The 25,449-nt window shown below is 34.8% G+C and overlaps 1 protein-coding gene across 1 annotated transcript in view; it reads left to right on the top strand.

The window, feature by feature from the left end:
• DENND1A (DENN domain containing 1A) overlaps nt 1–25,449 on the top strand; it is a 645,990-nt gene that overhangs the window by 345,027 nt on the left and 275,514 nt on the right. Inside the window, 1 exon segment of the mRNA XM_031954278.1 lies at nt 22,207–22,252. Coding sequence (XP_031810138.1) covers nt 22,207–22,252 — 46 coding nt within the window.

The raw sequence follows: 25,449 nt of genomic DNA, 5'->3' as shown, positions 1-25,449 counted from the left end.
CTGAGTTTTCTCACTTCCAAGATAAGTGTCCCTAATTTCTTATATTGTATTAAAAAATCTAGATTTTGTATCCAGATTCTGCCATGTGCATGACCATATTTCCTCATCTCTTTTTTCTTCTCTACAAATCTATGATTTTAGCAGCCATTCCGGACATGCCTTACTTCTTATGTCCTCTCTTTCTTGGTTACTTAATTCTGGTTCTGTTACAGCTTTTCAGTATTCTTTCTAAATTTTGAAGTCCATGTCTACAAATAGGAATAAGAGTTCCTAATGCAATCTAATCTTTTTTGAATGTCAAGCCACACTATTGATTCATATCATGTAGTTCACAAACTCACAGATAGGATCACAGTATCTCAAAGTTGTAAAAAAGATCTGTGAGATCAACTACTCCAACCCTTACCTGAACAGGAGTCTAATGTACAATATCTCTAATAAATAGTGAACCTTCATTTGCAGACCTCCTGTGATAAAGAATTTATATCTTCCTTGAGACTCTAATTATTTGGAAGTTTTTCCCTATACAGAAGCTAAATCTGCTTCTCTTTAAGCTTCCAAACACTGCCTTTAGTTTTGTCCTCTGAGGCCAAGCAGAATCAGTCTAATCCCTCTTCTGTAAAATAACCAAATTTCAAATTTCATTCAAATAGGTAGCTTGTCAATAGCTACCTGTCCTCCATAATTATTTTCTTTGCTAGGAAAAATATCCCCAGTTACTTCAAAAAGTCCTCTCTTTGTCCTGATTACCTTCCTTCAACATAATCTAACTTCTTGATATGTACCAAAATGTGGTGTACAGAATCATATATAAAACTCCAGATACGATTTAAGTAGCCATTTGCTATTTTTCATAGAAATTATTTCCCCTCCTCCACAAGAATCAAAGTCTAAAATAAGATCTGTAAGTCATTCACCTTCCCAAAAGAATTATGTTGGAGCTGATCTGGACATTTACCAATACATTGTTGGTAAAGAAATAATCTTAAGGTATGATCAAGAGAAAGTTTTAAAAAGGTTTTGTTTTTGTTTTTTGGTTTCTTTGTATCTTTTTTCAGAAAGACACCAAGATGAGGAGGTAAATGATTCCTGAGGGTTTGAGTTGAATCTAAGAGTTAAATAGTGATCTAGATTAAACCCTGGGGTTTCATTTGTCGCATCAGAATCTGGTACAAGATTTCCTTAGTAGTTTCAGAATAATTTTTAAAAATAATATTTAAAAGTCAGCTCTATTTGTGATAGCAAAGAATTGGAAAATTAATAGATGCCCATCAGTTGGGGAATGGCTGAACAAGTTGTGGTATATGAAGGTAATGGAATATTGTTTTTTAAAAAAATGAACAAGAGACAGCTAGGTGGCGCAGTGAATAGAAAACCAGCCCTGAAGTGAGGAGGATCTGAGTTCAAATGTGACTTCAGACACTTCCTATCTGTGTGACCCTGGGCAAGTCATTTAATCCCAGTTGCCTCAGCAAAAAAAAAAAAAAAAAAAAAATGATGAACAAGCTGATTATAGAAAGGCCTGGGAAGATTTACATGAACTAATGCTGAGGGAAATAAGCAGAACCAGGAATACATTGTACACAATAAAACAAAAATGTGTGATGATCAATTATAAAAGTCTTGGTTCTTCTCAGTGGTTCACTGATCCAAGGCAATTCCAATAGACTTTCGACAGAATATGCTACCTGCATGCAGAAAAAGAAACGAGACTGAATACAAATCAACACATGCTATGTTGACTTCTTTTTTCTGTTTTTTTTTAATCTCGTAAGTTTCCCCTTTTTGCTCTGATTGTTCTTTCCCAATATGATTCATAAAGCAATGTATATTAAAAATAAATAAAATTACTACAATAAAAAACAAATGTCATCATATAGCCATGGTTATATAATAACTTAGATTCCTATAATAGTATTATAAGGTAGATATTTTAAGTATTATAGCTGAAGAACCTGGAAATTAGAAGATCTAGCTCTTTTTCAAAAGCCCTCTAGAAAATGAATGTTATTTTAAATACTTAGCTGAGATAAATAGTGAATTCTATTTTATTTGTGCTATTTCAAGGGCTTACATAAACTGTTTATCACATCAATCAGTTACCTGCAGTCAGATTGTTAATGAATTACTGATGTATTATAACTGTGATATACCATAATCCTGAAACATGTCAGGCTCCACATGGGGGAACACACATCAGCTAATTTTATCCAAACTAATATAGAGAGAATAATTCTGGACTTAGAGTCAAAGGGTGTTGATTTAAATCTTAGGTCTGAAAGTAGCTTTGTGGCTATGAGCAAATAACTTTACTGCTTTCAGCCTCAATTTTCTCTTCTATAAAACAGAATTAAGAACCTTACTTCTTAATTAACTAATAATCCATACAGATGAAAATTTTTGTGACAGGAAACAGTGGAAGTAACATTATATTTGAAATCCAAATCTAAATTCATTTCTGACTGATTTATACTACCCATATGATTTAGTACAAATCAGCTTTATCTCCTCATCTGTAAAATGGGAATTTATATTAATTTTTGCAAATACTTGTCATTGAACATTTATTAAATACCTATTAAAAGTTTCAGGCACTGTGCCAATCCTTAGGATTTAAAGAAAAGCAAAAGATAGGCACTTCCCTTAAGAAGCTCATAGCCTAATAAAGAGTATGCAAACTACTATGTACAGTCAAGATATAGGCAGGCTCAACTGAGAAAAGCTTTTTGGCAGAAGGAATTTTTAGCTGAAACTGGAAAAAAGCTAAGGAAGTCAGAGAATAGGAGGGAAAAAATTCCAAGAATGGGGGACAAGCAATGAAAGTGCACCATCAGGAGATAGATTGTCTCATTGAAAGAACAGTATTGAAGCTACTGCCATTGGATTAAGTTGGATGGATACTAGAAATATAGGAAGGGGGTTAGTGTCATTGGATCACAGAGTATAGAGGGGTAAGTAAGGTATAAGAAGACTGGAAAGTTAAGAATGGGACATATTATGAAGGGCTTTGAATGCCAAATCAATGGGTGTATAGTTCCTGTATTAAATAGGGAGTCACTGGAGTTTACTGAATTAGAGATGAACACAGGGAACTGAGGGGGTGGGAGAGGAGGTGAGAGGGAGTATCACTGAAGTGAAGGTCTAACCTGTGCTTTAGTTTTAGGAAGATCATTTTGATAGATAAATGGAAGATATATCAGAGGCTTCTCTCTCCATTATTGAGTTCCAAATTCTCCCTCTCCCATCTCTATCCCTCCCAATGAAAAGGTAAGCAAAATAATATGAATTAATTATACATATGAAATCATACAAAACACTTCCATATTAATGAAATCACCAAAAAAAGTTAAAAAAAAAAAAGCAAGGAAATTATACTTGGAAGAAGGTAGAATTTTTAGCTGAAATTGGAAAAAAGCCACAGAATGAGGAGGGAGAGAATTCTAGGAAGGGGATCCAGGCAGGGAAAATACACACTCAGAAAATGGATTGTCTTATTGGAAGAACAGCAGTTTGTACTCAGAGTTCATCAGTTCCATCTTTGGAGGTAGATGGCATTTTTTCATATGAAATTATTTAGATTATCATCTTGATCAGAGTAGCCAAATCTTACAATATTGCTGTTCCTGTGCACAATAGTCTTCTGATTGTTCTTACTTTTCTTTACATCAGTTCATATAGATGTTGTCCTTTATTTTTTCTGAAATCACCCCTCTCATCATTCCTCATAGCACAATAGTACTCCATCACACTCATACATTTCAACTTGTCCAGCCATTCCCCAGTTGATGAACAGCCCCATAATTTCCAATTCTTTACCATCACAAAAAGTGCTACTACAAATATTTTTGTATGTATAGGTCCTTTTCCTTTGACATCTTTGGGGTCCAGATCTAATAATGATATTGCTGTGTCACAGGGTGTGCACAGTTATATAGCCTGATGTGCATAGTATCAAACTTTTCTCCAGAATGATTGGGTCAATTCACAACTCCACCAACAGTTTATTAGTGAATGTGATTTTCCTTATTCCCTCTAGCATTTGTCGTATTTCATAGATGAGAGTATTGTTTTAATTTATATTTCTCCAATCAATAATAATTTTGAGCATTTCTTCATATGATTATAGCTTTGATTTTTTTTTCTTCTGAAAACTGCTTGTTCATATGTTTTGACCTTGATCAGTTGGAGAATGGTTCTTATTTTCATAAATTTAATTCAGTTCTCTATATTTATGAGAAATGAAACCTTTATCAGAAAAACTTGCTGTAAAAAAAAATTTATATTAATATGTAGTTTCCCTGATTGTTTCTTTTAAATAGATCTATTTTGACTTTTGCTTTGTTTGAGATCATGATTGCTACTTCTCAACTGTTTATGAACCATAAAAAAAGGTCAGCTCTATTGCTTTAGTTTAACTTTGTAGGTGTCTTTCTGTTTCAAGTGTGCCTCCTGTTTCTAATCCATTTCCTGATTTCTAACACATTCTGCTATTCACTTCCATTTTGTGGATGAGTTCATCCCATTCCCATTTATGTCTAGGATTAATGTGTATTTCCGTCTATCCTATTTTCTTCTGTTTATCCTTCTGTTTCTCATTTTATCCTGTTTTCCTTAAAAGTCTGTTTTGCTTCTACTATCTCCATTAATCTTTCTTCCTTTTTATCATCCTCCCTCCCTCTTCTTTAATCCTCTTCCTCTATTTCCCTACAAGGTAAGATACATTTCTTTGCTCAACTGAACGGGTATGTATATTTTTCCTTCTTTCAACCAGTTCCAATGAGAGTAAGGTTCAAACATTCCTCACCATCTCCTAATTGCCTTTCCCCCTCTGTTATAAAAGCTCTACCTTGCAAGCCGTATTTATGTGAGAAAAAATTTCCCACTTCACCCCTCCTTTTCTGCTTTTCCCAGTACATTCCTCTTTTTTACCCCTTCATTGTTTGGAAATTATTCTAACATAATCTACTTACACTCATTCTCTCTATATAGACATCTTACTTTCCTAATAAGATAAAGTTCTTAGGCATTACATGTATTATCTTTCCATATAGAAATATTAGAATATCTTAAATTATCCTTTCATGCTTCTCTTGAGTCTTGGATTTGAATACCAAATTTTCTATTCACCTCTTCTCTTTTCATTAGGAATGTTTGAAAGTTCTCTGTTTCATTGAAGGTATATTTTTCCCCCTACAGAATTTTACTCACTTTTGTTGGATAGGCTATTTTACAGTCCTAGATTCTTTTTCTTCCTTACCATATTTTAATCCTTCCATTTCTTTAACATGGAAGCTGAGAAATCTTATATGATCCTGCAGCTACTTCACAATGTTTGAATGATTTTTTTCTGATTGCTTGCAATATTTTCTCCTTGACCTCTGAGCTTTGGAATTTGATTTACTATTTCTGGACATTGAAAAGTAGTAGAGCCAAGATGGTGGAGTAAAAGCAGACATTTGTTTGAGTTCTCCCCCAAACCTCTCCAAATGCCTTTAAATAATGATTCTAAACAAATTCTAGAGTGGCAAAAAACAGAAAAGACAGTGAAACAATCTTCCAGCCCAACACAACTTAGAAGGTTGTTGGGAGAGGTCTGTTGCACTAGGATGAAAGAGCTGTGCAGTACAGTGTAGGATGCAGACCAGACACCAGCAAACCAGAAGCAGACCTCAAGGATGGCTGAATCATTGGCAGCAGTGAGGGTTTCCAGACCTCTCAGCCCACAGCTGGTAAGGACTTTGGACAACAGGCAGGACTTGGTTGCATTGCCTATATTTGGATTTGGGTCTTGGGTCTTAGTGCCAGTGCAATAAGGAGCACTAGTACAACAGAACCTTTGGCTTCAGGGAAACAAGGATCCTGGTCACAGTTCCAGCATACTTGTGGTTGCTTACAAATTAGTGCATAGCACAGTAGAGTAGTAAACATATGTTTCTTTAGATCATACTACCTTGAAAGAGTCAAAAACTAACTGATCCCCAGAATTACCCCCTGAAAACAGCTGTACAAAAAATCTGAAGCTTGGAACAGTGCCCCCTCCACTTGGCTCCAACAGAGCCCTATGTTAACATAGAGTTAAAAGTCAAGAAGTAAGCTAGAAAGTGAGCAAATAAGAGGAAAAAAATCTGCTATAGAAAGTTATTGTGGTAAAAGTTATCAAAATGTGCATACCCTTTGATCCAGCAATGTTACTACTGGGATTATATTCCAAAGCAATATTAAAGAAGGGAAAGGGACCCGTAAGCACAAAAATGTTTATGGCAGCCCTGTTTGTAGTGGTCAGAAACTAGAAATTGAATGGATGCCCATCAGTGGGAGAATGGTTGGGTAAATTGTGGTATATGAATGTTATGGAATATATTGTTCTGTAAGAAATGACAAGCAGGATGATTTCAGAAAGGCCTGGAGAGACTTACATGAACTGATGCTGTGTGAAATGAGCAGAACCAGGAGATCATTATACATTTCAACAACAATACTATGTGAGGATCAATTCTGATGGACGTGGCTCTCTTCAACAATGAAGATCCAAATCAGTTCTAATTGATCAGTAATGAACAGAACCAGCTATATCCAGCAAAAGAACACTGGGAAATGAGTGTAGACCACAACATAGCATTTACATTCCTTCTTTTATTGTTTGCTTGCATTTTTGTTTTTCTTTCCAGGTTATTTTTGCCTTCTTTCTAAATCTGATTTTTCTTGTGTAGCAAGACAACTGTATAAATATGTATACATATATTGTATTTAACATATACTTTAACATATTTAACATGTATGGGACTACCTGCTGTCTAGGTGAGGGGATGGAGAGAAGGTGGGAAAAAGTTGGAACAGAAGTTTTTTCAAGGATCAGTGCTGAAAAATTACCCATGCGTATGTTTTGTCAATAAAAAACTATAATAAAAAAAAAGAAAAGAAAAAGAAAGTTACTGTGGTGACAAGGAAAATCAAAATACATAGAAGACAATCAAAATTCCTTCATCTAAAACCTCAAAAAAAAAAAAATTTGTCCTTAGGCCATGGAAGAGTTCACAAAAGATTTTTAAAATTAAATCAGAGAAGTTGAGGAAAAAATGGGAAGAGAAATGAGAGTGATATAAGAAAGTCATGAAAAAGACTCAACAGCTTGGTAAAGGAGGCAATGAAAAATAATACCTTAAAAAAAACAGAATAGGCCAAACTGTAAATGAGAAATAAAAATCCAGTGAAGACAAGAATGCTTTGAAAAACAGAATTGGCCAAATGAGAAAAAAATCCACTGAATTCTTTTTCAAATGGAAAATATTCACTGAAGTAAAGGATTCCATAAAAATTAGAATTTGCCAAATGGAAAAGGAGATATAAAAACTCACTGAAGAAAATAATTCCTTAGAAGTTAGAATTGGGTAACTGAAAGCTAATGACTATGAGACATCAAGAAACAATCAAACTAAAACAGAAGAAAGAAAAAAATAAAAGACAGTGTGAAATATCTCATTGACAAAACAATTGACCTGGAAAATAGATCCAAGAGAGATAATTTAAGAATTATTTGACTATCTGAAACTCATGATCAAAAAAAGAATGTAGATATCATCTTTCAAGAAATTATCAAAGAAACCTTGATATTCTAGTATGTAAATAGATATTGAAAGAACCTTCTGATCACCTTTTTTTTTTTTTTTTTTAATTTTTTTTTATTTTTTTTTATTTAATAGCATTTTATTTACAGGATATATGCATGGGTAACTTTACAGGATTAACAATTGCCAAACCTCTTGTTCCAATTTTTCACCTCTTACCCCCAGATGGCAGGATGACCAGTAGATGTTAAATATATTAAAATATAACTTAGATACACAATAAGTATACATGCTGATCACCTTCTAAAAGAGATCCCAAAATGAAAACTCCCAGGAATACTATAGCCAAATTACAGACTTTGCAGATCAAGAGGAAAATATTTCAAGCAGAAAAAAAAGAAACAATTCAAATATCATGATGCTGCAGTCAGGATTACATAAGACTTAGCAACCTCCATCTTATTTTGGAGTGCAAAAGAGCTATACTTACAGTCAATAACCACTTATCCAACAAAACTGAGTGTGCTTTTTCAGGAGGAAAAATGAATATTCAAAGAAATAGAGGACTCAGAATCATTCTTGATGAAAACTCCAGAGCTGAATAGAAAATTTAACTTTAAAATGTAAGATGTAAAAGAAGCATTAAAAAGGTAAACAGGAAAAAGAAATCATAAAGGATTCAATAGGATTACACTGTTTATATTCCTACTTGGGAAAACTATATTTACAACACTAGAGCAAGAGACAGAGAGTGAGAAGATAGGATAGTGGAAAATATATATACTGTAAATATATATTTACTGTGGAGAAAATGTTTAGAGTGAGTTTTTTAAACTAAAGACTCCATTTCTCCAACATATAGAAAATGGAGTCAGTTTTATAGAAATGAGCTATTCCTCAACTGATAAATGGTCAAAGGATATGAACAGAAACTTTTCAGACAAAGTAATCAACAGTATCTATAATCATATGAAAAAGTGCTTTAAATTGCCATTGACGAGGGAAATGCAAATTAAAACAACTCTGAACTACTCACACCTATCAGATTGGCTAATATATGGGAAAATTAAAATGACATATTGAAGGAATATGGGAAAATTTAAACACTAATGTTATTGGGTGAAGTTTTATACCAATTCAACCATTCTGGGGAGCAATTTGGAACTATGCCCCAAAGGCTTTAAAACAATGCATAACTCTTTGACTAAGCAATAACACAATTAGGTGTGCATCTCAAAGAAATAAAAACCCAAAAGGAAAAGAGTTTATGTGTACAAAAATGTTTTTGGCAGCTGTATCAGTAGTGGCAAAGTATTAAAAATTGAACAGTTGTTCATTCACTGGGGGATGGCTAAACAAGTTGCTATATATGATTGTGATGAAATAATGCTGTTGTACTTTAAGAAATGATGAGCAGGATGCTCTCTGAAAAATGTGGAAAGACTCACATGAACTGATGCAATGTGAGATCAGCAGAACCAAAAGAACATTGTACTTAGTAGCAGCAATATTGTATGATGAACTACTGTGAATAATTTAACTCAGCAATACAGGAATGAAAAATAATTCTGTAGGACTTATGATAAAAGATATTTGTCTTCAGAAAGAGAATTGTCTGAATTCAGATCAAAGATTCTTTCCTTTATTTTTTTCTCTTGGAGATTTGTTTTATTATTTTGGGGGGAAGGTGAAGAGGAGGTGTGTTTCCTTTCACAGAATGACATACATGGAAATCTTTTTTTCATGATTATACATATATTATCTAGGGAGAGCTAAAGCCATTGCTTTCCTCATCTGTATTCTGATTTTTACCTAGAAGAGGCTCTTGCTAGGACAGCCGGGTGGTGCAGTGGATAGAGCACCAGCCCTGAAATCAGAAGGACCTGAGTTCAGATTTGACCTCAGACACTTAACACTTCCTAGCTGTGTGACTCTGGGGAAGTCTCTTGACCCCAATTGCCTTAGCCAGAAAAAAAAGGTTCCCTGTGGCTGTAAGCCCTATACATCTCTTGGCTCTGGAGATGGAGCAAATCCCCTGGTCTACTATGGCCACAAATCTTAGTAGTTCTCTCTACCTGGTAACTTCAACCAGGGTCTCACAAGCCACGGTTCACTCTAGAACTGCAACCCAACCTAGAACTGCTTTTAGAGAGTAGAGTTACCAGTCAGCACCAACTACACTTAGTAGCAGCAAACAGTCCCTTTTAATCTCTTTCTGACCAGTTATCTGACCTACTTACCATCTTTAAGCTGATAGCTCAAAGAAGTTGCTGCTGTTGCCTATGTCACAAGCATCTTCAAGACCCACCACTCTATCCCTGTCATGCCCCAAGCCAACTCCCACACTAGGATCACAGACTTTTTCTGAACTCCAGTTGTCTCAGGCTGATAAAAATGTCTCACTCTGCAACTCCAAAATTTGATTATTTTAAAGTTGTTTGTAGAAGAATGTTGGGAGAGTTCAGATGGATTGCTGCCTGTACTAAACTATCTTGGCTATGCCCTGTTTCTATTATTTTTAACTTCTCTTGTAAGAGAGGTCTTAGTCATGCTTCCTGAATTTTTCTAACTGTATCTTCTCCCATTAGACTGAGGAAGAATCAGAAATGTTGACTATTTTAAACTTTAATGTTTTCCCTTGAGGTTTTCTTTCAGACATTCTGTGAAAATGATCCATTCATTCTTTCTCTACCCTCCAGACTGCTAGCAGTGCCTTATTAAAAGAAATCACATAAAGGAACTTGTGATAAGCCACTTACCCTATGCAAGTTACTTTAGGAAGCACAAATTCTCCCTTCAAAGAGCATTGTCCACTTTATGACTCTTACTTTACTCAGTAAGTTCCAGTGAAATAGAATCAGAAATATGAAAGCCAGAAGGGATCTTATAACATAAAATACTAGAATTGGGACGAACTTTACAATTTAGAGTATTAACGATATATAGGACCTCAGGATATTAGATTTTGAAGGATTCTTGCAATATAAAACTATACTAGTATCTGAAAAATGATTCAAAATCATTTTTAATGATTTAAACCTCTACTAAGACTTTTGAAATACCTTGTATTTTCATGATATATAGAATGTTAGTTTTGGAAGGGAAGAAACAATCCCTATCCTTGTGCAGTTACAGTGACCCATATGTCTATGATGCCATTTACAGAAAAAATTCTTATTTTTCTATCATTTCAATCCACCCAATGTACTTAACACTTTTAAAAATTTCAAATAAGAAAGATATTCTTCAGTGCCTGGCTCTAGTCCTAGATGACTTTGGGCAAGTCATTTCTCATTTGAAATGTAGGCTTCATTAATAAACTTAATCACTTAAACATGTTTGGGATACCAAACCCTGTGCTAGATGTTGGAAAAAGGGATATCTAAGTAAAATAGTTCCTGTCCTCTAGGAATTTACATTTAATCAGAGGAATCATCTACAGTAACTAGTACTCAATTCAGATCCTTTAATAACATAAACTCAGATAATTATAGGTGACCTGAGAAATAATGCACTTCAACCTGCTCATCTTTACAATGGAGGAAACCAAAGTCCAGAGAAATTAAATTATTTGCCCAATGTCCTAAAAACAAAGTGATGGCAGATCCAGAATTAAGGCCTCGTATATTCTAAGTCCCTGCTCAGGGTTTTTCCTTCCACAAAGAAGTGCCTCCTCTTAGTTGTGAATAATAAATTAAGGAAATCATAAAAGTATATTTACCAAATTGAAGTTTTGCCCATACCTCAGAGAAAACTTTGAAAAAATTTTATTTGATTTATGGAATAAAACAAGCATTTCTATAACATACTACAATAAAAAAGAGAATTGCACATGAAACTGCAAATCCACTGTGTACAACTTCCTTTAAAATACACAACAAAGTTGTAATGTAAATTTCCTTTCTCCTCCCTCTTTTTTCTCCTCTCCCCATTTTGCTTCAGAGATGTCTACCTACACAAATAGGTATATATCTATAGATTGTTCTTTTTTTTATTTCTTTCTTTGGATGGAGATATTACCTTTTTTCATATGTCCTTTATTTTCAGTATTTATAATAGTCAAAATGACTTGTTTGCTCAAAATCATCCTTAAAACAATATTTCTATCATTGTATACAATGTTCTCTTGTTATTGCTCATTTCATTCTTCATTATTTCATGCAAGTCTTTACAGCTTTTTCATATTTTTGATTTTGATAATATTTTTGAGGTCATCATTTCTTATAGCACAGTAGTATTCCATCACAATCATATACCACACCTTGTCCTGCCATTCTCAGTTCCAAGTGAATATTAGTCTGTCTTAGTAACTAGTGACTAATTTTGGTTAACTTCCATCAGCTATGCTGTGTCTTAATTTCTTAGAGCCAATGTAGTAATCATTTATAATTGAAGTATTGCTGTAAAATATAACTGATCTGAAATTCTGTGCCATTTATTAGCTCTTTAGTTCAAGAAATTTTTCCTCTCTCACTGTCTCTCTCTTTAACTGCCTGTTTGTCTGTCTATCTCTGTCTCTCTTTCCTCTCAAGCAGTGTTTTCCTCATTTGTTAAATGAGAATGAAAATATTAAACTTTGGAACTCTTTGTCATGAGGAAAGTTCTCTGTAGAAAAATAAGACTATCACCATGCCTAAAGGTGTCCTGGTGATTGTTATGTTTGTGGCCACTTTCTTAATTGTTTTCCCTTGTACTATTGTAAACATGCTGGAACATATTCATATATCCATAAGATTTAGAACATTAAATCATATAGTATTAGAGTTGAAAGAGACCTAAAAGTTTATTTAGTTCAACCTTCTCACTTTATAGATGAGGAAACTGAGACCCAGAGAGAAGAAGAGACTTCTAAGTTTTCTTGCGAATAGTAGAGTTTTAATTTAAAGTTTGTTCCATTTCTGTGGAGAATTTAACTCTTAAAAAAAAAAAAATTATCAAATGACTTTTAAAACTTAAGACAGAGCCTCTTCCCATACTGGCATTTTCTTGAAAAATAAAGAAGAAATTTAAAGTTTATAGGATTCCCATTACTAATCAGTGTATTGTCATGAGAAACTGTGACTAAAAGATAGGACTGATAAAAATAATTTTTTGAATTGTTGTTATGCTAACGTCTCTTTTTTTTTTTGAGAAAAAAAGGTGGGGAGAACTTGTAAGATCTAATTAATATTCTTAGGCAGCCCTAAGCTAATATCTTTCTGGTAGGGCTATGTGTAGAGAAAGAGGGGATCAGTGTTTTCTGCCTTTGGTCTCTAGGTGGCTTTATTTTATGTATTTGAACTGCCCAGTATTCCTTTATTTTACCTGACTCTCTTCCAATTAGTAGCTGCCCACCTTGAGGGAGCATAATTAAGAGGTCTCTAGTTAGCTGCAAGGAAAAGAATTAAATAAATTGTAAAAACAGTTATAATGAATGGGCAATACATGCCCATTAAGAAACCTGCAATATCCATATTCTTGCCTACTCATTGCTAATCAGAGCCCTGTTCTTTAGCGTTTATAATTATAGTGGTAGAGTTTGAGGAAGCCTTAGAACATAGAATGGATGGAACTGAAAAGGGCCTTCAAACATGAAATACTTGAGCTGAACGAACCTAGAGCACATAGAATATTAGAATAGGGCACAATATATTAGTGCTAGCAGCAGCACAACCACTGAAAATGTTAGAAAATAAAATGTTAGTTTTGAGAGTTTTAAAGCATATAGTGTCAGGAACAGGATATCAGAATCAAAAAAATTTTAGAAATTATCTAGGCCTCTCCTTTATAGATAGCCACCCTGAGGCTCCAAGGTCATGCAGATAGTTAAGTGACTAACCTGGGGCCAGGAATGAATCTAGTTTTGTTGATCATTCTTCTGAAATTGTATAACAATGGTAAAGGTGTGCACAAATTATATATAATCTTTATCTCAATTTCTGTTCAATCTGATACTTTAGAGCCAGATGTTAGAAATGGGTCATTCTGAGAATGCTGAACTGTACAAAAGCCAAACTCAGAGACAATTCATCAATATGAGATTCATTTAAAAAAAAAAAAAAAAAAAAAAAGATTCAAAACCTTTCATTATTTATAAGATTTCTTTTATTTGCTTATTTGAGATTGCGATTTCATTGGTATAAGGATCTTTCCTGGAAGGAAACTCTTAACACAGAGCAGCAATTCTGCAATTTATTATGTTAGAGAATTACTTCTGGCCTTACTTAACAGGTGAAGTAACTTGCCCAGGGTCAATTATTAAGTCCAAAGGCTGGATTTGAAACTTGGTCAAATTGACTTGAAACATGAGCTCTTTGACTTCTTGGCAATCTGTTAGAATATAGGGTTTGGAGGATGGCATCCTAGAATGTTAGAAATGGAAGGGATCCCAGAGTCATCAAGTTCAACTCCTCTGCACATCTCTCCATCTTCTCAGCTACAGATATCTTTTTTTTTTTTTTTTTTAAAAGCAAAATCACACTGATTAGAAGAGGGGATCTTATGATTCTTAAGAATATTATATATTCTTATTGGATTACTTGCCACTGGGGGTGGAGTGTGGGGAAGGGGGGTAAAATTTGAAACATAAGGCTATGCCAGGATTAATGTTGAAGAATTATCCTAGCATATGTTTTGAAAATTAAAAGCTTTAGGAGAAGCTAGGTGTCACAGTGAATAGAGCACCAGTCCTGAAGTCAAGAGGACCTGAGTTCAAATGTGGCCTCAGACCTGGATTAATACTTCCTAGATGTGTGTCCCTGGGCAAGTCACCCTTAGTAAATCACTTAACTTATTAATGCCTCTAGACAATTCTCTATCAGTAGAGGTTGCATAATAATTGCTGGTCTGCTTTAGTTAAGGTAGTTAACTTAAGGGAAACTCCCTATACTGATGAAACCAAACAAATTCAAATTTAAAATAAGATACTCAGAGACTGTGAACCTAAGGAATCATTCCATTATAATGATAACTAATTTTTATGTAGCACTTCAAGGTTTTCAAAGATTTTTTACCAACATTAACTCTTTTGATTCCTGTAGCAAGCCTGGTGGGGTGCAATTATTATTCTCTCTATTTTATAGACAAGGAAAGTGAGATTCTTAAAAACTAAGTATTCCATCTTCACACATATTGCAAACAAGTAACTAAGCATGAACATGATACCAGATCATCTGAGTCTAACTTGTGCTCTATCACAATGCCATTCTGCAATACTCTCTCCTCCTCTCTCCCCTGCCCTCCCCACCGCCCCAGGGCATTTACTAATAACTGTGACATTGGACAAATCCCTTTGCATCTTTGGAGATTATTAATTTAAGTTTAGTTTAAACTTCATTAAGTAACTGATCATTACAATGATCCACCTTAACTCCAAAAAATTCACGATATAAAATGCTGTCTATCTCCAGATGGAGAACTGATGGACTCAGAGTGTAGGTTAAAGCATATTACTTTCCATTCTTTTTTTTTTTTTTTTTTTTTTTTTGGGCTTTTATTAGTTTTGGAATATCACTTATGTAGAAATATATTTTGTATGACTCTCAAATGTATACCCATTTGCAATGGGTATATTTCTTGCCAGGAAGTGTATGAGGCCAGATTTGAATTCATGAAAACTAGTCTTCCTGACTTCAGGCCCAGCATTCTATTCACTAGGCCACCTAGGTGCCCAAAATCTGTGAAATGGATGTCAAAGTCCCAAAATCTTTAGGGTTATATAAGGCAACAGTGACAGGGGACTGCAGGCATAGAAACATAAGGCCAGAGAATCTTTGGAAGAAAAAGTTAGGGCAGATGACAAGGTCTGTTTGTCTTCCATTTTATCAGAAGGAATAGACCTGTAAGCCACCATCTCAGCCAAAGCCTTTGAGAAGCTAAGCAGCCAAAAAAAAGAAGGGAAGAATGAAATAAGGTACCTCATAGGGATTTCAGTTCTCTCAGATGAATTTTAAGACAGCCAATAGCTGATGGAAAAGGAGAAGTGGGTAAGATAGGGGGCTAAGGTAACTCCAGTGGGGACTTTCTTACTACTACCCTAGCATCCTTAATAGTTCACAGTGAATGGTTCCCAAAGGAGAATCACTTGAAAGAATCTAGGAATATTTATCCTCTAGAAGAGAGAGCTAGCTATTCTTTAAGTGTTTGGAGTACTGTCAAATAGAAGAAAGATTAGATTTGTTCTTTTTGGGCTCAAGAAGGAGAACTAGAAACAATGGTTGAAAGTGACAGGCTGATTTTGGCTCAACAAAAAGGAAAAACTTCTGTTTAATTGGAATGATCTCCTTGGGAAATAGTGTATTTCTCTATTCTAAAGGTCATGTAGTAGAGGCTAAATGACTTATCAGAAGTACCAGCAAGAGAGTCTCCTTGTTCAGATACATACCGATGAGAGTAGATGGCTTCTGAGGTCCCTTCCAGTTATGAAATAATTGTCAAGTCCTCTGTAAACTTAAGTTAGTAGTTTTTCTTGGTATTCTTATATGAATATACACAGAATTATTCAAGTTTGTATTTGCAATATGGTAGAGATTACAAAATAGGTTCTGGGTTTCTGTATGTTTGCAGAGAATTTGTAATAGGTTCAAAAAAATATCTGTGGTTTAGTGGGGAAATGATGACAGTATAGAAAGTAATTGTTTAAATTCACATTTGTACAATACATAAAGCTATTGTGTTGTGGAGAGTAAATAATATGTGTTAAATATATTCTAAATACAGAGCTGTCACAGCCCTAATGATACTTAGAGAAGAAATTGCTTTTCCATGATAGGCCATAATGATTCCTTGGAAAAATTATTGTACTTAAATAATGCATGTTTAATATGCCTAAAATGTGTAATTGATTTTGTATGTGGTGACTTCTTAGTATTTTGTACCTTCATGTTATTTTTAATGATTTCATTTCTTCATTGTTTTTAAACAAACTTGGTTTTATAAGAAGATAAAAACATATGGTATTAGAATCTCTATATTTCAAATTTAGTAATTCTCTAAGAATCTCTTAGAGCCTAGATTATTAGGACATAGAATGTTAAAACTGAGTACTGGAACACAGATAGTCATCTGGACATTTGTTATAGGATATTGATTGGTTTCTGTTGTTCCTCTTTCCCCTTTCCAATTCATCCTCCCCAACAAAGTGAATTTCCTAAAGCTTGGGTTTAACCATATTTTTTTCTCTTCAGCAAACTCCAATGGCTTCCTATTTTCTCTGGAATCAAAAGCAAACTCTTCTTTTTGGCATCTAAATCCCTTCACAAAACCTGGTTTCAAGTCACCTTTCCACCTTTATGAGACTTTATTGTCCTTCATTTTTCTATACACCAGCTTAACTGGCTTCCTTGCTCTCTTCCCTTGTTTATCATTGCCCTTGTGACTAGTCTGCCCTACAGGCATGGAGTATACTTCTTACTCCCTTCCACTTCTTAAACCACTTAGTTTCTTTCAAACTTTTATGTCACATGCCACCTCCCACATGAGTCCTTTCCTGATTTCTCCACAGCTGTTGGGGCCTTTCCCTATCTTTTGTTTGTTTACTAGATAGCTTCTTTTTTCTTACAGTGTACCTATACAATTTGTCCCTCTTTCATAAGTTAATGTGTAAATTATTTAAGGGTAAAAGATAATTGCATTTTTATCTTGTGTCCTCATTACCTAACATAATAATTAATACATCCTAGGAATTTCCTAAATGTTTTTTTGATTAAGGTTACTGACTCATCCTGTCAATTACTAGATGAGAAAATTTAGGCCTAGAGAGATTACATGACTTGTCCAGAGTCAAACAACATATTCATATAAGATTCACACATTCTAAGTGCTTTCTTTTCACTCCTTTGCTCTCTCCTTTTAGAAGAAAAATCTTAATCACTTGGAAGACTATTACTTCTAGATATTTAATTATTCTTTTCTTTTTAAAATCCATTTTCATAGATGAAATCAATTTGATAAGCTAATTTTTTTCCTTTGACATGTTAATTAAAACTTACCATTGTTGGCTCACTTTTCAGCTAAATATGAAATATAGAGAAATTGATGGAGCAGGGTTGATTATTACAGATTTGGGAAATTCTTGCACTGACTGGCAGGCTGTTTCTAGACAGTAATAATTTGCTCCTGTTCTGGAATTCCACTCTTTTCTTGCTTCCTTTCATTACATTAGCCAAGGTTCTGCGAGATGAGACATTTGCAGTCTTAAGACTTCCTGCCGGGGGTTCAGACTTTGTATTTCTGACATTGAAGCTGTCGTGTTCCTGAAGCTACTTAATTAGAAACACATTCGTTACACAGTATGCTGGGGAGAGCTTGGACAGCAGAGCCCAGTCACACAAGCAAGTTTCAGCATTTGTACAACTGGCATCTTAAAATAATGGTTTATACTTTAAGAGGAAAAATAAAATATATCGTCAGACAATACTTTGTCTCTGGAAGGCCTCCATTAGAGAAGAAGTTGAATGTGTCCAGGGAAAAAAAAGTTAGATGTTATTTGCTTCATTAAAAGTTTAAAAAAAATTATATAAAAAAGAAAAAATCCAGTTTCATTATAGTATATGATTCTTTTCTATTGCTCTGAAGAAAAAAAATCTCCCAAAGCATTCTGGGAGAATGATTCCCAATCAGAGGGGATTTCATAAGGGTTCTGTTTCCATCCTCTTGAAATACTGCTATAGAAATTTGTAGACTTTGGCTGAAAAGGGTATTTTATACCCTGAATGGGATTTTTTTTTTTTTTTTGGTTGTGACATTTAATTTATTATTTAAGGGGTCCAGGTTGTATTTTTTTCTGGTAAAGGCTTGTTTGTTATCTTTGTGTAGCTGCAAATTGATGCTGTTTAGATAATAACAGTAACAGCTCCCATCTTTGCAGTTCTTTACAGTTTACAGAATTCTTTCCTCCCAATTTGATAGATGAAGAGACCAGAGTTCAGAATAATAATAATGACTCCTCTTGCTGTAACATTTTATAAATCATAAAGTGATTCTCTTGCCACACCTTCTGTGGAAGATATTGAACAAAGAATATTCTTTTTCCATTTTACAAATGAGGAAATTGAGGCTAAGATTAATAATGGTTCCCATTTCAGTAACATTTTACAGCCTAAACACCTTCCTAACAATATTCTTGTGAAGTTTGTATTATAAGTATTATTATTTCAGTTTATTTGAACTGAAAATAATTGAAGTGACTTGTGGGAAACCAGGCTTCATTGTGGTGCTCTTTTTGCTACATTATAGTTGCTTTGTTAGTATTAAGTATTCATTATCCTTATGATAGCAACATAGAATAAACACCTAGTTTTTTATGATTAAAAGTTTTCATGTCTTATCTTCACAGGTATTTATGGTTATTGCCTTCAAACAGTGATCACCCCTTTTTGAAATCTTGTTGCAGAAAATATAAGTTTGACATAGATCAAATTTTAGGGTGAGATTGTTTCTGGAAATGGATTAAGATTAAGAAAAACTTTGGCAATAGATTTCCATGCCTTTCTCTCCTCTTGAGGTACAAATTTCAGCTTGAAGTATAAATCCCAACTCTTTTACTCTCTGTATGATCTTGGACTATTAGCTTTCTAAGAAAACAATTTAAAGTCTCTGGATCTCAATTTCTCTATTTAAAAATTATAAGATTGGACTTGATGTTCTCTAAGGGGCCTTAAGACTTTCTAACTTTCTTTTTGTGTTCTTAAGGTCCTTTCCATAGTCTATATGGTAATGTCCCTTCCAACTATAACAATCAATGTTTTAAGGTTTCTTTTGTTCTTTAACTTTTTGTATTCTGTATTGTAATTTTTAGCAATTGAACAAACATTTATTAAGTGCTTTTTGTGACCAGAAATTCCTTCTAGCACTGATGATTCTTATGAACCCAGAAGATAACCCACGGTAAGAACTCTTGCCTGGGGCTGTTGAATGAGTATGTTCACCTGTATGCAACTATCCAGGCAATATTTAGGCTCCAAATGGGCAATGAGCATTCCATATTCAACACAGATTTACTGAACATCAAACATGTGCCAGACATTATGGCACATATTTGCACAATGACTACAAAGACGAAAACAACTCAATTTCTGCCTTCAAAGAGCATGCAGTCACTCAATTAAGCATCTGTTATGAGCAGTTATTGTGCTAAGAGCTAAGGCTACAAAAAGAAACAAAAGCTCAAGGAGCTTGCAATATATAATAGAGGAAACATGGAAATAAATATTCACAAAACAATTTATATACAGAATAAATAGGAAAGGCAATAAAAACTAAGAGGAGTTGAGAAAGGCTTCCAGTAAAAGATGAGATTTCAGTCGGAACTTAAAAGGAAACCAGGGAAGTCAGGAAATAGAATGAAGAAGAGCGCATTCCAGGCATGGGGGACAGCCAGAAAAAATGCCTGGAGCTAAAAGATGAAGTGTCTTGTTCATGGACTGATCAGAAGGCCAGTGTCACTGGACTAAAAAGTATGAGGGAAAAGGGCAGAAGGACAGGCAATAGGGTCAAAGAAGACTAGGAAGGTAGAAGAGAAGACTAAGTTGTAAAGGGCTTTGGATGCCAAATAGAACTTTTTTCTTTTAATTTGATTCGCAGGACAATAAGAAGCCACTGGAGTTTTTTGAGTTGAAGATTAGAGTGATATGAATGCACCTATACTTTAGAAAAACCATTTTAGTGGCTGTCTAGAGAATGGAAAGGAATGAGTAGAACCTGGAAGCATCCTGGCCCATCTGCAGGCTGTTACAACAGTCAAGGTATAAGATGATAAGGGCCTAACAGGATGATTTCAGAAAGACCTGGAGAGACTTACACGAACTGATGCTGAGTGAAATGAGCAGGACCAGGAGATCATTATATACTTCAACAACAATACTATATGATGATCAATTCTGATGGACCTGACCATCCTCAGCAACGAGATCAACCAAATCATTTCCAGTGGAGCAGTAATGAACTGAACCAGCTATGCCCAGAGAAAGAACTCTGGGAGATGACTAAAAACCATTACATTGAATTCCCAATCCCTATATTTATGCCCACCTGCATTTTTGATTTCCTTCACAAGCTAACTGTACAATATTTCAGAGTCTGATTCTTTTTGTACAGCAAAATAACGTTTTGGTCATGTATACTTATTGTGTATCTAATTTATATTTTAATGTACTTAACATCTACTGGTCATTCTGCCATCTAGGGAGGGGTGGGGGTAAGAGGTGAAAAATTGGAACAAGAGGTTTGGCAATTGTTAATGATGTAAAGTTACCATGTATATATCCTGTAAATAAAAGGCTATTAAATAAAAAAATAAAATAAAATAAAAAGTGCAAAAAAAAAAAAAAGATGATAAGGGCCTATATTAGAGTGGTGACATGAAGAGGAGCATGATTGAAAGATGTTGCAAAGATGAAATTAAAAGATCTTGGAACATTAGATATGAAAGGTGAAGGATAATGAACAGTCGAGGAAAACTGCTAAGACTGTGAGGATAATGGTGCCCTCTATGGTAATAAGAAAGGTAGAGGCCAGGAAGATTTAAGGAGAAAGATAATGAATTAACTATTAAACATGTAGAGTTTAAGATACCTGAACATCCAGTTTGAGATGAAGGTGTGAGACTTCAGATCAGAAGTGAATTGGGATAGCATAGGTAGATATGAGAATCATCAGCATAGAGATAATAATGAAATATACAAGATCTAATGAGATCATCAAATAAAGGAGGAAGAAGAGAACCCAAGACCAAACAACTTTGTGGGATAAAGTTCCAAATCTTTGAAATTAGAGGATATGATCTGGAGGAGGATGCAGCAAATGAGACAGAGAAGCAGTCAGATAAATAGGAAGAGAACCATGAGAAAGTAATCTCCCCAAAATCTAGGAAGAATTTGGTGTCAAGGAGAGAGTCATCAAAAATGTCAGAGGCTGCTGAGAGGTCCAGGAGATTTGCCAATTAAAAGATTACTGGTGATTCTGAAGAGAGCAGTTTCATTGGAGTGATAAGATCAGAAACCTGATTGTAAATGGGTGAGAAGAGAGAGGAGGGAAGGGCAGAAGCATGCATAGAAGGTCAGCTGAGAGTCTTATAAAGAAATGGATAGTCACTTTGTCTCTCTGGAATTGTTTCTTTATCTATAAAACAAGAGGGTTGGATCTAACCACCTCAAATTTTCTAACCAAAACATTCCTTTTGGTTTACTCAGCTGTAGAATATAGTGAACTGAAGACACACAAATTGCTGTGCTTCACATTAGATCACAGTGCACAAGGGCACAAGGGCTATCATAGAGAGTTCTAAAAGAGAGAAGCATTCATGTTTAAGGTTAGGGTGGAGAAAGTAGTACTTGGGTAGGAATTCAAAGAAACAGTTGTAGAAGGAATAACCCTTTCCCCATTTTAGATTGTTGTTAATTCCTGCATTTCAAGCCTCGTTATTCAACTGCCATTTTTATTACAGGCGTGTGCTATCATTCCCAGGCTGAAAACATTTTGAAAATCCCTGTGAAGCTTCTCAGCTCGGGAACATAATGTCATATTAGGATTTTTGTTGTGAAAGAAAATGTAACTGTGCATACGTTTATTAAAACAGTTTTTCTGCAAATATTTAACCGTCTGTAATTTTCAGGCGGATGCAACAGACATTAAAACAGCTGTTTGTCTTTGTTTCTCTTCACAGTGCTCCCATGCCCTACCTCATAGGAATACATTTAAGTCTAATGGAGGTAAGTTGGCTTGCTTTCTTCTGAAATTTCTTGCTCTGTGGTTTGGTTTTCTCCAGTTTCTGCATGGCATTAGAATAGACTGGGTATCTGTATTCACAGTTTAACATATGGGGACTCGTACAAGCAACACCTCAGGCTCTGTCCCCCTCCTTTGCTAACAAAGCTGAGCATTCAGCTAAGATCCCTTCTCACTAGGTTATTATTTTCAAGATCTTTCATTCAGATGGGAGATAATATATTTTCCCAGGTTACTGAAAGCAGAAAAGGTCTTAAGAAAATAAAGGAATATTCTAAGCTTTGGGAAAATATTGGTCCACCTGCCTATCCTATAGTAACAGCTTATGTGTGTTCCTATTGTAGCCCAATGCTTGACTTTTCAACTAAGAGCATAGAGCTATTGACTTTCAGAGCTGGAAGGAACTTAGAATATCAGTCTTCCAGTGCTCAAAGTAAAGTAACCTTAGGATGGTGAGGATCTGAACAGTCCTTACAGCTGCAGGATAACCGAAAGCATTTCAAACTTGGATTGAGAAGAATGGGTTCTCATCTCTACTCAACTACATGTTCAGTAAAATTTAACAATCCATCTGATCTATTACCTTCATTTTTGAGATGAGAAAACTGTGGACAAGGGAAGTTAAATTTCTTGGCAGGGGTTGAATAAATGACCGAGTCAGGATTCAAACTTACCACCTGTCGTTATAGTGTGTTTTCCATCTCCTCATGTGGCTTCTTAGCTTCTGCACTTGTATCATTCGGGCAAAGGCAGTACATGCCTATGGAGTTTTGCTGTATATAATCTAGGAGAGCAAAGCCCTGAGCTTGCCTTTTTTTCACAGAGGAGATGAGCTTTTGGGGGAGGGGAGAATAGTAACTGCTTCTCCCAGTGATAAAGCTTTTCTTGTCTTGAAGGAAATGTGGCCTCTTCTTTTCTGTTCAATTCACTCTAGGTCGACTGGGACCACCTGCTTCTTCACTATTTGTTGCACACAGTGCTATTGTGCTTACAAAACGAAAAGAGTTGGTTATCGGAAAACCTGTTGGTTTGACATTGAGAATCTCAATCAAAATAGACCATTAAAAATCTGCTCCAATTTCTAAATTGACAGGCTAGCCATGTGGTTCCTACATTCTGTTAACTCTGCCTTTCTGTCATCACCCAACCCTGGGTACATAAAGTATAAAGTTTTTGAACTGTCACAGATTATGTGTTTAGACTGTATTGTGTTGAACTTTTTTTTCTTTTCCATCTTTTGTCTTATAAAAGCTGAGGTGAAATCAAAGCTATGGTAAAAGAACACCTTTGAAAATTAGAATGAGAAAGAACATTAAAAATTAAAGCATTAAAAAGTCACCTCTGATCATAAGATTTGGAGTTTAATGAGATCTTTGAGTTTATCTAATCCAACTCCTTCATTTTCCAAATGAAAACTCATGCTGATAGATTGATGTGACTTATTTATGATTACATAGACAGTAAATAAGCAGAACTGTCAATTGACTTTGACTCCAATTGCTGTATCATGGAATTTCAGAATTGAAAGAAATCTAATAGATCATGTAGGGTAACCCTTAACTGAGCAAGATTTTCCTCTTTATTTTCCCAGGAAATGGTTAACTGGATTTTGCTTAGAAGACATACACCAATGAACAACTCATTGTAGCCAAAGGAGCCCATTCTGTTTGTGGGCAGATCTAATTATTCAATTATTAAGCTGAAATCTGCTTCCTTAAAACTTGCTAAACACAGTGCTCCAAATTCTATCATTGGAACCAAAAACAATTTTAATCTTTCTGTTGCAGGACAGCTTTTAAGATAACTGAAAATAAATAGCCTGTCTCTTACCAAGCCTTTTAAACAGGCAGCATGGTATAGTGGGAAAAGCCTTTGGACTAATCTAAAGACTTGTCATACATCACAAAATGTGTGTATTTGGAAAAGTAACATGTCCTGTTTCTCTGGCTTAAGTTGCCTCATTTGTAAAATGAGGGAGTAACATTATGATCTTTATAATCCTTATAATAAGCTCTACTTATAACCTTCTGTGATTCTCTTTACAACCCTCTACAATCTGGCTTCAGCCATCTCTTTAATTTTATCTCCTGCTTTTACACACTTTTTTTAAGTTCCAGTTAAAGTCAGCCCCTACCTAGGTGTTATCAGATGCAGTGTCTTTGTATATGTCTGCACTCTAAATCCACACCCCTCAGTGCCATTTTCCACTTGTCAATTCCTATCCATCCTCCAAAGCCCAGCTCAGATTGCTGCCTCCTTTGGAGAACCTTCCTAATGTTTCCATTTGGAGTTGAATTCTCTCCATCCCCTGAAACTTTATACATTGTAGTTGTTATACATGTATTTCATGGGTTTGATTGTATTAGCTAAGCTTCTTGAGGACAAGGGACCACACTTTTTAAATTTTGGTATATCTAGCATTATCATTCATTGTATAGGTGCTTGGTAAATGGTTATTAAATAAATGAATAAAGGTTTTTGTTGCTATTCTCCAGAAAGCAAAGAGAGAGGATGCATTCTTTCTTACACTGTCATTCTCACTAGCAATTCAGCAAAGGATTTAAAAAAGACTTATTTTTGACTGTCTTGTTAATTCTTCTCAAAAGCTATAGGCACCTTATTATGCCTTTGCATATGTGCCAGAATTTTTTAAACTTCAAATGAATGTGGCAGATGTTCGTAAAAGTTTAGAAAAAGCTAAACCATGAGGAGACTTTTTAACCATTTTTATGACTCCCCAAATTGTTGTTCAGAGTGAAATATGAATTGTGATTTCTTATAACTTGAAAATAGATAAAATGAGGGAGGGGCTTTATCATTAACCTAGTGAATATTTTTTATATGAAATAATATTACCCTAGATAACAGCGAGGTGGTGTAGTGAACAGAGCAATGCACTTGGAATCAGGAAAACTTGATTTCACATTCTGCCTCAGACATTTAATTGTTTATTACCCTAAATAAATCACCTCATCTCTGTCTTAGTTTACTGATTTATAAAATGGGGATAATAATAGCAACTACCTTTTAGGACCAAATTAGATGAAATAGACAAAAGCACCTTCCAGACCTTACATAACTATAAAAATGTTAGGTGTTTATTACTGTTACCTTAAAGAGTTAGTACTTCTAGTAAGCCTCAATTTTCATCTCTTGACTAAGTTCCAGAAATGCAATTAGC

The sequence above is a fragment of the Sarcophilus harrisii genome, chromosome 2 (assembly GCF_902635505.1).
Source record: "Sarcophilus harrisii chromosome 2, mSarHar1.11, whole genome shotgun sequence".
NCBI lineage: Eukaryota > Metazoa > Chordata > Mammalia > Dasyuromorphia > Dasyuridae > Sarcophilus > Sarcophilus harrisii.
Note: the sequence above shows the minus strand (reverse complement) of the source record. Positions and strands in the feature narration are given on the sequence as shown.